The sequence below is a fragment of the Lutra lutra genome, chromosome 14 (assembly GCF_902655055.1).
Source record: "Lutra lutra chromosome 14, mLutLut1.2, whole genome shotgun sequence".
NCBI lineage: Eukaryota > Metazoa > Chordata > Mammalia > Carnivora > Mustelidae > Lutra > Lutra lutra.
In genome coordinates this window covers 13,253,209-13,267,117 of record NC_062291.1, presented here as the reverse complement: position 1 = coordinate 13,267,117, position 13,909 = coordinate 13,253,209, and the positions used below count along the sequence as shown (strand labels likewise).

The 13,909-nt window shown below is 42.0% G+C and overlaps 1 protein-coding gene across 8 annotated transcripts in view; it reads right to left on the bottom strand.

The window, feature by feature from the left end:
* The window catches only part of RNLS (renalase, FAD dependent amine oxidase), a 268,471-nt gene that overhangs the window by 241,041 nt on the left and 13,521 nt on the right, over positions 1-13,909 (bottom strand). For all 8 annotated transcript variants that reach the window (XM_047703028.1, XM_047703023.1, XM_047703030.1 and 5 more), the window contains 3 exons: positions 13,712-13,817; positions 12,913-13,055; positions 6,937-7,095 (listed from right to left, as the gene is read on the bottom strand). In XM_047703028.1, the coding sequence (XP_047558984.1) occupies positions 6,937-7,095; positions 12,913-13,055; positions 13,712-13,809 (400 nt within the window). In that variant the 5' untranslated portion in view covers positions 13,810-13,817. The remainder of the gene's footprint in view (positions 1-6,936; positions 7,096-12,912; positions 13,056-13,711; positions 13,818-13,909) is intronic.

Genomic DNA, 13,909 nt, shown 5'->3' with positions numbered 1-13,909 from the left:
TTTATAGAAATAGATAAGATGTATTTATCTGAAGAAATGTCAGGTTTTTAAAAAGATTTTATTTATTTATTTTGAGAGAGAGAGAGTGTGAGAGTATGCACACAAGTAGGTCGGGAGCAGCAGAGGAAGAGGGAAAGAGACACTCTCAAGCAGACTTCCTGCTGAGTGCAGAGCCCAACATGGGGCTTAATCTCAGGACCCTGAGATCACGGCCTGAGCTGAAATCAAAGTCAGATGACCCTGAAGAAAAATCTATTTAAAGAGCCAATTTCAGGGATGCCTGGGTGGCTCAGTTGGTTAAGCAGCTGCCTTCGGCTCAGGTCATGATCCCAGCGTCCTGGGATCGAGTCCCACATCGGGCTCCTTGCTCAGCAGGGAGCCTGCTTCTCCCTCTGCCTCTGCCTGCCACTCTGTCTGCCTGTGCTCGCTCTCTCTCCCTCTCTCTCTCTGACAAATAAATAAATAAAATCTTTTATTAAAAAAAAATAAAAAAATAAATAAAGAGCCAATTTCAGGGGCTCCTGGGTGGCTCAGTGGGTTAAAGCCTCTGCTCAGGTCATGATCTCAGGGTCCTGGGATTGAACCCCACATCAGGCTCTCTGCTCTGCGGGGAGCCTGCTTCCTCCTCCCTCTCTGCCTACTTGTGATCTCTGTCTGTCAAATAAATAAATAAAATCTTTAAAAAAAAAATAAAGAGCCAATTTCAAAACAATACATTTAGAAGGCACTCTATGCCGGAGCAAGGTGTGGAAGGGCACTCGCCATACCACTAACATCAATTATCTCTGGGAAGTGGGAAGAGAGGACAGTGCAGGGAATTAATTAATAGTTCAACCTCTGATTGTTTCTTTTGTTTTCAGATTACTCATCAGCTTTTTCATATAAAGTGATAAAAAAATATTCTGGGAGAAGGAAAGTATTACCAACAACATCTAATACAGTAGGCATTCAAAAATTTTTTGTGGAATAAAGTGGAAAGGAATAGGAGGGAGATGAAACAGGTTTAAACATGTTTGTAAAGGATAAAAGGATAAGCATTCATAGAATGACAAAGAACTGTAGATCTTATAAATAAATGGCATGAGAAAAGGAAAAAGAGACACTAGATAAAGTTGGTGAAAAGAAGAAAATGGGGGGAAAAAACTACACTAAAATAAATAACAGACATCAATGGAAAAGATAAAAGTAACAGGCTATTTACCCCAATAAACGTAAAAGGGTTTAACTCCACTATCAAAAGAAACAGACCTTTCATGATGGATTTAAAAACAACTAGGTGGTTTTCTCTGAAAATGCCTAAGTAAACATAAAACAAAAGTGACATTCTTCACAATCTCCACAGACATCATAAGAGATTTCATAATAATCCTAATAAGAAATATATAAGATCTTAAAATAAAAGCTACCAAATTATACCGAAGGGCATAAAAATTCCTAGAGAACTGTTTTGTTTTTGGTGTTGCTGTTTTTGTTTTTTTTGTGTTCTTTTGGGTAGAAAGATGCACTATTGTAACAGTGTCCTTTCTCCCTAAATTAATGCTTACGTTCAATGTAATTCAAGTCAGTATTCTAACTGGAGTTTTTAATGAAACCTGATTCTAAAATAAAACATAGATTAGCCAAGAAAACTTAGAACAAAAATCATCAACAGGGCCTAACTCTACTCTATGTTAAAATTAACTGTTTCCATGAGGAAAGGAATTTAATGGAGAAAATCTTTGTTTCATATTTGCACTTAACAACACTGTGAGCATTCTGTGAGCAACACTTTATGAAACTGGAAACCTCCATGTCGATCAAACTGGTTTAACACATCAAGGTGAATCCAAAGAACAGAGATGTTAGCAACATTAATAGATATATTAAAAATAGATCCTGAGCAATTCCATAAACCTCAAGTGCACCAGTCAGGGTATCTGAAGGCAGGGGCTGGACAGGAGAAGAGAGTGTGAGACAGCATGAGGAGTTCTGCCTGCTTGCTTGTTAGGGCACCGATGTGGAGAAAAGGGACGCACACAGATAACTACTGAAAAAGCAGATATTCTCTGGGACACCTTTACAAATTTAGAAATGGACCCCCAAGATCTTAATTTTTTTTTACGATAATTCGACAATTTTTAAAATTTTTTAAATTTTGTATATTCAAATTCTTTTTTTTTTTTTATTGTGTGATGTTAGTCACCACACAATATATCATTAGTTTTTGATGCAGTGCTCCAAGACCTTTAACAGTTCATCAAAAACCTCCCATCTGTGAGTCTACTGAAAATCTTAAACTATTACATTTTGGGCAAACGAGTTATAATTTTTAAAATAGAAGCAAAGTAAGCATTTCCTTTAGACTCAGTCAAACAGATAATATTTTGTTAGAGGGCAAACTTCTCTACGACGAATTAGAGTGCATGTCCTTCATCTGAAATTATTGACTTTAAGGCTTCCAGGTTGCTGCTGCTCCTTTGGTGGTTGTATTCTAGAATTTTAAGAGCAATTCCATGTTCTCCCCATTTCCTTCTGCTAGCCTCTAGTCACATACACGCGTGACCCTTCTGTTATTACAGTGTGCCTTCTTGAGAGCTCCTGCAGCTTCGTTGTTGTTCCAGCTTTTCTATCATACAGCAACCAGAAATTCGAGAATTTACCAAGATGAGTAATTTAGGGAAAACCAACTCTCTCATCCCCACCCTCCAGTCTAGGAAAGAGATGCTCAGTGGTGTGTTTCTAAAAGTGGGGACGACCCCACCCTCACCCCACACGCAGTCAGAAGGAAGTAAAGCGTCTTTCTGTTGCAGGATTATAAAGTGGGTCAAGGTGGTGGATCCCTGAAAATGGAAAGGCAGGGGCTGGACGTGAAATGTCTAAAAGGGAGGAGTTTTGGGGGGTTCCTGTCAGGGTAGAGACCTGGCTCCCACTAGCGTGCTCTGCCTGGGAGGCAACTTGGAGCAGAATTCACAAGGAGCATGTGTCTAGGCCTGTAGGGCAGCGGAAAGGCTTCTGGGTCGGTGCATGGCTGTCCCCTGAGATGTCCGTGAGTTCTGCCAGGCTGAGCGATGTCCGAGGACTGGGCTAGGCCCAAGCTGACAGAGCAGAGGAGCGCCAATAATGCTGGCAACCTTGTGCACTTGGGAGCCATGCCCCCCACCCCCAGTTCCCTGGCACTATGGAAGCCTGGAATTCCCATTTGGCCCCAAAGGGAAAGGAAGATACCCTAATGAGGACAAGGGAGGGTTTTGTACCAGGTAGGAGGAGAGAGTAATTTGTAAACTTAGAGCGACGAAGAAACAGACATTCCTTGCACCTCAGTGTTGTAGACTCTAAGGCGAAGGGACCACACAGTTCTGGATCCAAATATGCCACTGTTTTGCACAAGAGCAAAATGTTCCCCGCTGTGTTTCCAGTATCCTTACTGATACAGGGGATTTTTCTGGCTGCCTTAATCCCCAACACCAAGCATTCCACCCCTTAAACAGATGCCCAGACCTTTTCCCTAGTGGTAAAGAAGTCACAAACATTAAAAAGTCACCAAGAGTATTAATAAAAGCAATGTGCTTACTATGTGTTCAACGCCCTGACAAGATCTGTACTCAGAGTATCTCACGGAGTCTTCGCTATGATCCCATGTGTCTGTCGATCATGTGATTTGTCCTCATTTTGTACACAAGCTCAGAGAGGTTGAGTAGCTTTCCCCATATCACCCAGACTGTGAGCAGCATGGTTGGGTTACAAATTCTGGCTCCCTCCGTCAGTGCCCTGAACTGTCCTCTGTGGAGGAGCCAATGCCAGGAGCTAAATGTAAAGACGCGGTGCTGGAGAAGTCTCCAAGGTGCTTCCCCTGAAGAGCAGAGCTGACAGAGAAGCCCAGGGAACTCTTTGGTAGGGGGGCTGGGTCCTGAAGGAGGGAGACAGAGCCCATGTCCGAGTATGGCAGGCAAAGGGAGCTTTAGGAAGAAATGCAGGAAGAACGTATGGTTCATTCCAAGAGCCCGGAACAGACTGGGATTCCTGAAGGGAGGAGACCCACTCTACGGCTGTCCTTGCCTCTCCCTCAGCTTCCTCTTAGTAACCCTTCCGATGGGCTGCATGTGGACCTTTTGCTTTCATTCATTTGCCTCTTGAAGTAATGTTCGGCAGTTTGAGGCCTTTGGTCTAAAACTAGCAGTGTTTCGCGGGTCAAGGCAGGGAAGGACTCACATGTTTTCCGCCCTGGGGCTAACTGACCATGTTTCTGCTCAGATGAACACAGTGCAGTCATGTGGTGGGAGCAGGAGTGAGTTACAGGGGGGAGTGGGGTGCTCCCTGACACGCCAGTACCTGACCTGGTTCGTGTGTTCATTCCTTCCTGTCTCAAGAAAACAAATTACCCTCCTGGTGTTAAGGATGTGAGAGAGCGTACCAAACCAGTAAGGACACAAATCCATCAGGAGACTGTAATGCACGCGTTCCTTCCATCTAGGCGTGTGGGAGGCAGTATGGCACAGGGAGCGGAACCTTCCAGGGTTCTCAAGTCTGACAGTCGCTCACCATGTCCCACCTGCTGTATTCTACACTGTTCGCCCCACAATCTCTCCACTGCCTCTGCTACGCTCCTAGCATAGCAACTGCAACAGGAAGTCCGGTATGTGGATTCAGACCCAGATGCCCTATGACAGCCCAATGAAGAGTTGTATTTAAATGTGTCGGAAGCATGGGGGCGCCTGGGTGGATTAATCGGTTAACCGTCTGACTCCTGCTTTCAGCCCATGTCATGATCTCGGGGTCTTGGGATAGAGCCCCATGTTGGGCTCCCTGCTCAGCAGGGAGTCTGTTGAGGATTCTCTCTCGCCTCCTCCCTCTGCCCCCCCTCTCTAAAATAAATAAATCTTTTTAAATAAATAAGTAAATAAATGTATAGGAAACACGAAATCAAGACAATAATATTTGAAAGGTGCCTCCTTTTCCTCAGCCGCACTTTCTCCTGCATGGTCCCCACTAAATCGTGTGATCTTGTAGAAGGCAGATCACATCTGAAACTCCTCATCTCTAAAGTCAGGGTGGCAGAAGCAATGAGCCCCGAGGTCCCTTCCGATCCTGAAACCCTCAAGGTTCACCCTTTTATCCCAGCACCCAAACGGGGAACCAAGCCAGAACCAGTGGACTCCAAGGTCATCTGACCACAAGGAGCTTATAATCAAGTTGAGGAATAAAACAGATGCTTATTCCTTCAGCACCAAGAATGGAAATAATCATAATAATAATGTCTTAGGATCACAGGAGATAATCCTGTGATATTAATACATAGAGAGCAGCACAGTTATAGAACCAAAAGGCAAATCATGAATTATAAGAGGTGGTCTACATGGGCCATAAGGATTCCCTGTTCTCCCACCTGAAATAATGTAATAAATGTAACAAGTAATTGACCAAAAAAAAAAAAAAAAATAGTAGCTCCATGTCTTCTGTAAAAAGCGAAGTGAGGAGAGAGCAGTGCATACGGGGGAAACCCAGACCACGTGTAATCAACAGGGAAGTCTCTCGCGGGAGCGATGGTATTTGCATTGATCCAAAAGGGCAGACTCGATTTAAAAGGGGGGCAGGGTGAGAAGGAAATGCAAAGAAAGCAAAGGCTCGGGGCTGCTCACAGTTGGTAGGAAGGCGAGGCCTGTCACTGACTAGCACATCTGAGCACGTTACTCAGTTATTGTGGGTCTAAGGTGATTTCCCTGTGACACTGTGGGGTTTCGTGAATTACAGTCGCGGTTTTATGTGTGTTCTGTTTTGCGCTCTTCTTCAGAGTCCGCTGGGGTTTTAAAATTCTGAGGGGACCTGCACTTCAGAAAGCGTCCACGAGGTGGCAGCACGTGGCTACGTAGATGGACGTCTTCCGCAGGGGAACTATGACGCAACCGGGTAACAATCACACAAGCACTATTTAAGGCTCTCGGGAAAACACAGAGAGAAGGCGTGAACAGTCCTCATACTGAGCTCCGCGTTGAGATTTAGAACTTAAAGGGAAACCAGATGTTTTTGAGCCCTGCGTTTTAGGGGCACCTGGGTGGCTCAGTCTGTTGAGCACTGGACTCTTGATTTCAGCTCAGGTCAGGATCTCAGTGTCAGGAGAGGGAGCCCTGCTTGGCTCCGCGCTTAGTGGGGAGTCAGCTTGAGATCCTCTCCCTCTGCCCCTCCCTCCCAAATAAATAAACAATCCCTTTGTTTTAGACCCACAGGTGGTAAAGGATTACTGTGGGGTGTTCTGTTTTAACACTTTATAGCTAGGGTGGCTTCTTTACAATGAACTAAACACAGGCTTATTTGCATGGGGTCCAATTCTGATTTGAGCTGATAAAACCCAAAGAAACTTACCCTCCCTCAAGTGTACCAAGTCAATCATTCGTAAACATTTTCTTTTTTTTTTTTTTTTTAAGATTTCATGTATTTATTTGAGAGAGAAAGAGAGAGAGCACAAGCAGGGGGAGTAGCAGGCAGAGGGAGAAGCAGACTTCCCGCTGGGCAGGAAGCCCAATGAGGGGCTCAATCCCAAGACCCTGGGATCATGACCGACCCTGAGATCATGACCGGAGCCAAAGGCAGATGCTTAACCAGCTGAGCCACCCAGGTGCCCAATGCGATCAATTCTTGTATCATAAAAACCTTCTTATCTCCAGGACGGACACAAAGAGACTGGTCTTCCTTTAGGCCAATCAACTGCATGTTCATCAAAAATATTTACGTCTTAAAAGCAAGGGTGCTAAGAACAATGTTCAACATTTAACCAGTTAAAAAAAATTCTGGGGATTTAAGTTTAACCTTGACTAACATCACAGGCAAGGCCATAGCATCAGTTTCTAAAACACGCAAATCAATAGAATCCACAATGTGCCGTTTGCTGAGAGAGTTACACTAAGTTCATGCCCCGTGAGAGGAACCCCACTCCGTGAGGTGGACGGCCAGGCCGGGACTCACAGTTTGCGATGTCACCTTGGAGCTGCAGAATCTGGGGAACCGGCATCGTGAGGACAACGATATCAAACTGCTCGGGGGGACCTGTTTCCTTGGAGACTTCCCACTTGTCATTCCGCAGGTTGACCTGAGTCACACGGTGTCTGAAGCAGACATCAGCACCTGTTCCAAAAGCAAGGTCACGTTCACATCCTCAGGGTTTCCAGTATGAACAGGCAGAGAGAGAGGAGTTACAGACTGGATCCATTCAGGGGAACTGAACAGTGAAGGCGCCCTTCTCGGGGCTCACTTCCCCATTAGGTCGGAATTCCTCTCCTTCCCTCTTAACCCGAAAAAGGTGTCTGTGAACAAGATCCAAGCTCTCGTTAGTGGATCAATTTACCTTTATTAAGAATTGGAATGAGGGGGCACCTGGGTGACTCAGTGGGTTAAAGCCTCTGCCTTCGGCTCAGGTCATGATCCCAGGGTCCTGGGATCCAGCCCCACATCAGGCTCTCTGCTCGGCAGGGATCCTTCCTCCCCCCCTCTCTCTGCCTGCCTCTCTGCCTACTTGTGATTTCTGTCAAATAAATAAAATATTAAAAAAAAAATTAGAATGAAGAGAAATACGGTTGAGAATGTCCTCTCATAGCATTTTTCTTCTTTATCACCAAGGTATTTTGGTAATTACCTGAGTAGTTATTTGACTAATATTTTCTTCCCTATTAACCTGTGAGCCCCCAGGGAAGGAACCATATCTGCTCTGTGTCTGTAAAGACCGTATCTCATACACAGTAGAGTACTCGCCACATACTGGGATTTCATAAGTACCTGTTGAAGAGGATGAATCAGGAACCATAAACCAAAAGATAAGAAAACATCCCTGGATCGCTAAGTCTCCGTGAGACCAAGCACTTACCTCACATCTCAATGACCAGAAAACTTGGATTTGTTTTTACAAATCTACTTGTATGCAGTCTCAGGAACAGAAAAGCAAGAAATGAAGAAAGAACAAGACACAAAAGCACATTGGAAGATCTCATTCATCATTTCCAGGGGACACCGTAGCATCCCAGCCACGCAACATCTGGCTTATGTCCGCCTGGCCCTGAAGCTTCCTCCTGCAGTGACTCCATCCTCCTCCCCTAGAAGGTCCCTCCGCCGTCGTTCTGATATTGATTCGGAATATCTGCCTGTGTCAGGTATGTCTTATCCAGCCAAAACCACTCATTTCCTCCATGTCACGTCTCTAGACCTCAGATGCTTTCACTGTCCCTGGAATCCCGCGGCAACACTGTGAACATTCACAGTTTTTAAATCAAACGCGAATATATTAGAAGGAACAAGGTGCTAACTAGGCCCAGGGGTCTGTCTCTTCGAGGCAATTAGCTTTCTTCTGTTCATACACTGGAGCAAGGGCTAGTAGACAGCTTCCAACCTGCCTGCTTGCCCCGAGGCCCCTTCAACTCCCACCTGCCAGCTCCAGGCCGGCCTGAATCATTCCCCTTCACTCGGTTCTATTTATTTAGGGTGCCGTGGGAAAGAGCGGTGCACGGTTGCTGGCGGTGGTGAGCAGGCGTGCATGTTTCAGGGAACTGAAGTCCACGGACCTAGAACTTCTCCATACCCAGCCAGATGTCCTGGGCATGCATCCCAAGGGTCCCAAAGTATTCTGCAAGGTGTACATCCATGCTTCTCTTAAATGTGGGCCCCAGGCCAGCAGCACTGGCGGCACCTTGCATCCTGGTACAAAGGTGCATTCTAGACCTAAGCCAGACCTACTGGACCAGCATCTCTCCTGCTCAGGCCGCTGTTCTCAGAAGTTGTTCTGCTCAACATTGGTTTTAGAGATTGGAACGCATTCGAAAGCATACGTGATTAGTCGTTTCCCACACAGATAATTTCCTAGAAGTCTGGTCCAATCAAAACCGGGCTGGTTCATCCAATAGACTGTGGAGTTATAAATTTTATCGATTCCAAACTGTAGAATAGTTTTGAAATGACTCAACAATTTGATTCTTATGCAAGGTCAACTTCATTAAGGAGATTATTTTTTTTAAACCAACATGTAGCAAAAGGTTGCTATGTACCTGGCCTACTACTTGCTTGGGTTGACAATGAATGTGTTCTATCCCACAGTCCTCACGATAACACTTTGCAGTGGGTACTGTGATTACTCTTATTTCTTCCAATGAAAGAACCAGGGTATAGATTTTTAAACTTTCCTATTATTACATAGCTAGGAAGGGGTTAGTTAGTTCCAGGTCACTCTGATTCCAGAAACTCTCTCACTTATGTTGTGGAAACATGAAAACACTCTTGTGGATCATGTAGTGGAGAGAAAACTTCACAGAAGTTTAAAGGATGTTTAAAAGGACACAATTACAAAAAAAAAAAAAAAGGACACAATTACAAAATTTAAAATAGTATAGTAAGGTCTATAAATTCTGTAACAACAGATTTGGGTAAACAGGGGAAAAAGACTCTAAGTATTATGAAGATAATATTAAAATAAATCATTTATATACACTCAAATTATATAGATCTTGAACTCGATTATGTAAAAATTCATCTTTTAAAAAAGGAGAAAGTAGGTCACAAAATGAACTTATTGTTGATGTCTACAGTGACATTTTTCCTGCGATTTTTCTGTATCTTCCAAACTTTCAACCAGTAGTATGTAATCTTTTTTAAAAATTACCTTTTGAAGTAAATAATATTTTACATAGGGATAAAAAAGTCTGTAAAACCATTGTCTCAAGAGGCTGTATAAATGGAAAATATAAACAGGTTTTTACTAAGAATTGGTTAAATTAAAACTGATAATCACCTAATATATATATTAAATGTATTTCACAACTATATTAAATACATTTAATATATACTCCAATGTACATACGTACATATACATGTATAGAAATAGATACAGAAATTTGTATATCATGATACCTACGTGCCATGTACACGGTAGGTTAAACTCTATGTGAGTCACAAATAATTAAATATGACCTCTTTTCCCTAGAGCTTCCAAAGCAAAACTGGAAGATAAAATATATATTCTCCCAAACCCCTACCAAGAGAAGGATGTAGGTACTGTGTATTCAAGGACTGTTCCTCTGCCAGAAGAACATCAGATGTAGGAGGGCAAGGACTTGGTTTTTGTATCCTTAGCACCTAACACAGCACCTGGCATATAGGAAGTACTCAGTAAGTGTTTCCTGAAGGGATGTGTGCATGCATGGACGGATGGATAGGACATATAATACAGCTAGTAAGTACTTGAGGCTTTCAGTAAATAGGCACATCCAAATTGGGTCAAATCATGATGGAAATGAGATTTTTAAAAGTTAAATGGTGGCAAGAGATGAAGCTGACGGTGACATTCTACAAAGTATCCAATGCTATCACATTCTCTAAGGGTTAATTTTATGCACTAGCTTGACTGGGTCATGGAGTCCCCCCCAAGATATTTGGTCAAATATTATTCTGGCTCTGTCTTTGACAATGATTTCGGATGAGATTAACATTTAAATTGGTAGAATGAGTAAGGTAGATTACGCTCCCTACTTAATACCCATGGCTCTCATCCAGTCGTTGGCACCTATGAAACAAAGACTGACCCTCCCCAAAAGGAAAGAATTCTTCCTGACCGACAGCCTTCAAACTGGGAGAAGGCGTTGTTGGGGGTTTTTCTACCCCTTGTATTGGGATTTGCCAATTCATCCTGCAGATCTTGAAACCTGCCAACCTCCCTAATCACAAGCCAATTCTTTATAATAAATCATATATATACAAATATATCCTATTATATATATTTCTTTATATAATACATATAAATATATATTATATTATATATTTTACATTATATATTATATATTATATGATCATATTAGATATATACATTATAATATATTGAATATATAATTATATTTAAATATTTTATATATTTATATATATTTATATAAATACACACACACACATCCTATTATATCTAGCTCCTGTTGGCTCTGTTTCTCCGGAAAATCCTAAGTAATACACCATCATTGCCTGAATTCTCGATGGAGAAGCTGTCTAACCAGAATGACATCTACTATGTCCCCATGCTGTATGTATATCGAATCTAACCGACCCCTCCCTTGCCTGCTATCAGGGATTCTTGGGGTTCTCAAAAAGTAAAACTTGATGAAGAAAATCAAAACAGTAATTATTCTTGAAATAGTTTATGGAACAAAACATCTCAGCACCTTTCATCAGTGATCTTGAATTGGGCAACTTACTTAATTTATGATTCATCAAGAAACTTACTTCTGTTTAAAGAAAACAATTAGGGGCGCCTGGGTGGCTCAGTGGGTTAAGCCTCTGCCTTCGGTTCAGGTCATGATCTCGGGGTCCTGGGATCGAGTCCCACATCAGGCTCTCTGCTCAGCAGGGAGTCTGCTTTCCCCCCTCTCTGCCTGCCTCTCTGCCTACTTGTGATCTCTCTCTCTGTCAAATAAATAAATAAATAAAATCTTTAACAACAACAACAACAACAAAATGTTGGGCTCCTGGTGGGCTCAGTCAGTGAAGCATCTGCCTTTCGCTCAGGTCATGTTCCCATGGCCTGAGATTGAGTTCTGGGTTGGGTGCCCTGCTCAACGAAGAATCTGTTTCTCCTTCTGCCTGCTGCCTCATGCACATGCGCGCTCTCTCTTTCTCTCTCTCTCTCACAAAAATAAATAAAATCTTTAAAAAATTAAAAGATTTAAAAAAAACAAATCGTTTATCATCCAAGATCATTTATCAACTATTCTAAAAAAGGTCATTTTCAAAACATTCATAAAATATGTAAAGAATAAATGAAAATCCTAATAGAAAAGGGACAAAGTCATAAATAAGAAATTCAAGAAAAAAGGTGGAAAGAGCTCACTAAAAACACAAAGATGCATGAACTCAGTCATAATTACGTAAGTACAAATCAGAACACAAAAAGACACCAGCTTTAACCTGCCCCACTGGCAAAAATTTAAAATTTTTAGTTATAAAATACCTAGATGCGCAGAGAGAGAAATTTTCATTCACTGCTTTTTAAAATTTTTAAAAAAGATTTATTTACTTATTTTAGAGAGAGAGAGAACACGAGTGGGAGGGGCAGAGGGAGAGGGAGAAACTCTCAAGCAGACTCCCCACTGAGCTCAGGGCTCCATTTCACCACCCTGAGATCATGACCTGAGCCAAAACCAAGAATCAGATGCTTAACTGACTGAGCCACCCAGGCGCCTCCTCATTACCGCTGATGAGATATTCTTTAAAAAGAGCAGAGGAACCACCTAGTTTAATTAAAAATTCACAATACCATTTGACACAGCAACTGTCCTGTTAGAAACTGGTCCTACAGATAGGCCTAAAGAAGTGTGTCACACTTAAACAATGCAGCAATATCGGTATTAGCAAAAACCAAAACAACCCCTCACCCCACCAACAACCTAAATATTTTCCAGAAAGCTAATCCTGACATAAGCAATGAATTTATTTATTCATAAAGAAATCATATAACACTGAACAGGCACTGAGAAAAATGAAGCATATTGAATTTGTTGTTATGAAAACAGACCTAAGATATGATTCAGTTGATGATGATGTATTAGGATTTTCCAGAGAAACAGAACCAATAGGAGGCAGACAGATAGATAATTGGGGGGGACTGATTTATTACAAATAGACCAAACAAGGTGTCGGTTTATGAAAAATAATCCCATTGGTATACTTAAAAAGAATAAATATAAACACACATGAATAAATAAATAGAGGCAGCCATGTAAATCAATACACAGATGCATAAAGTTCTTTCTAGAAGCATACATTGAAAACTATTATCAGGGAAGAAAGAAAATCAGCTATTGGTAAAGAGAAGAACATCTATTTTATAACTTTCTTTATAGTATTCATATTTAATTATGTTTACAACTTTTATCTTTAAATGCCAATAGTAAAAGAAAGCAGAGAAACTCCTATCCCCACCTGATTCTTTCAAGTAGTGCTTAATAATTGAAGAAACTCCTTGAGGTGCCACAAAGTTACAGTCTCCTTCTCTCATCACCATCCCTTCAATAGGAGAGGTCAGAGGCTTCAAAATGCCAAGAGCTAACAGGTCATCATAAAAACTGAAATAAATCAATATATATGATATAATTAAATGCCACTATCAGTTAGTTCAAAAATACTGTATTCTCTTCCAAGAATTCTTAGAGAGTATCACTCTACATAATGACTAGAAATCTTCATATGATTGACTCAGCGTATGTTTTATGTTAAGAAAACAATTCAAGGGGCACCTGGCTGGCTCAGTCAATAGAGCAGGGGACTCTTGCTCTTGGGGTGGTGAGTTCAAGCCCCACGTGGGGCACAGAGCTTCCTTAAAAAATCAGTAAACCATCATCCAGGTGAACAGAAACGTTTTGCGCATCTATAAATCTTGCTGACATTAGCTGAAGGCCTATTTTCTTGTATATCTCAAAATTACAGTGGACATAGAAAGGTATGCAGTTCCCCCAGGACTAGTTGTCCTCTTTGCCAACACAGCACAGTAATTCATATTTAAATTGAGCCCTGGATGTGTTGTCTCTTCCAGTCTCCAGGACCACCCTTGGGAGGCACGGACTCTGGCTTTCCCACTTTACTCAGGCTAATGCCATCAACAACGTTATTATAATATCTTCACTATATCACAAGGGGCAAGGTGTCACTCTGTTAATAATGGATGATTTCTATCTTTTTACATCCTATGGGCATGAAGATTGATTCCTGCCAACTAACTCACCTTTGGTGTTGCTTGGCATAGTGAGGCGTGCAGGTGATGTACTGGGCACCCAAGTCAACCGTGCTCTGTGGATTATAAGGACTCCTGGCTGTCGTCATTCTTCCCCCTTGGATTCATTCACAAGAAACATCTTAGTGCATCAGAATGACCCTTCAATGAACGCCTCAATTATGCAGCCCAGGGTGGGCCAAAGAGATT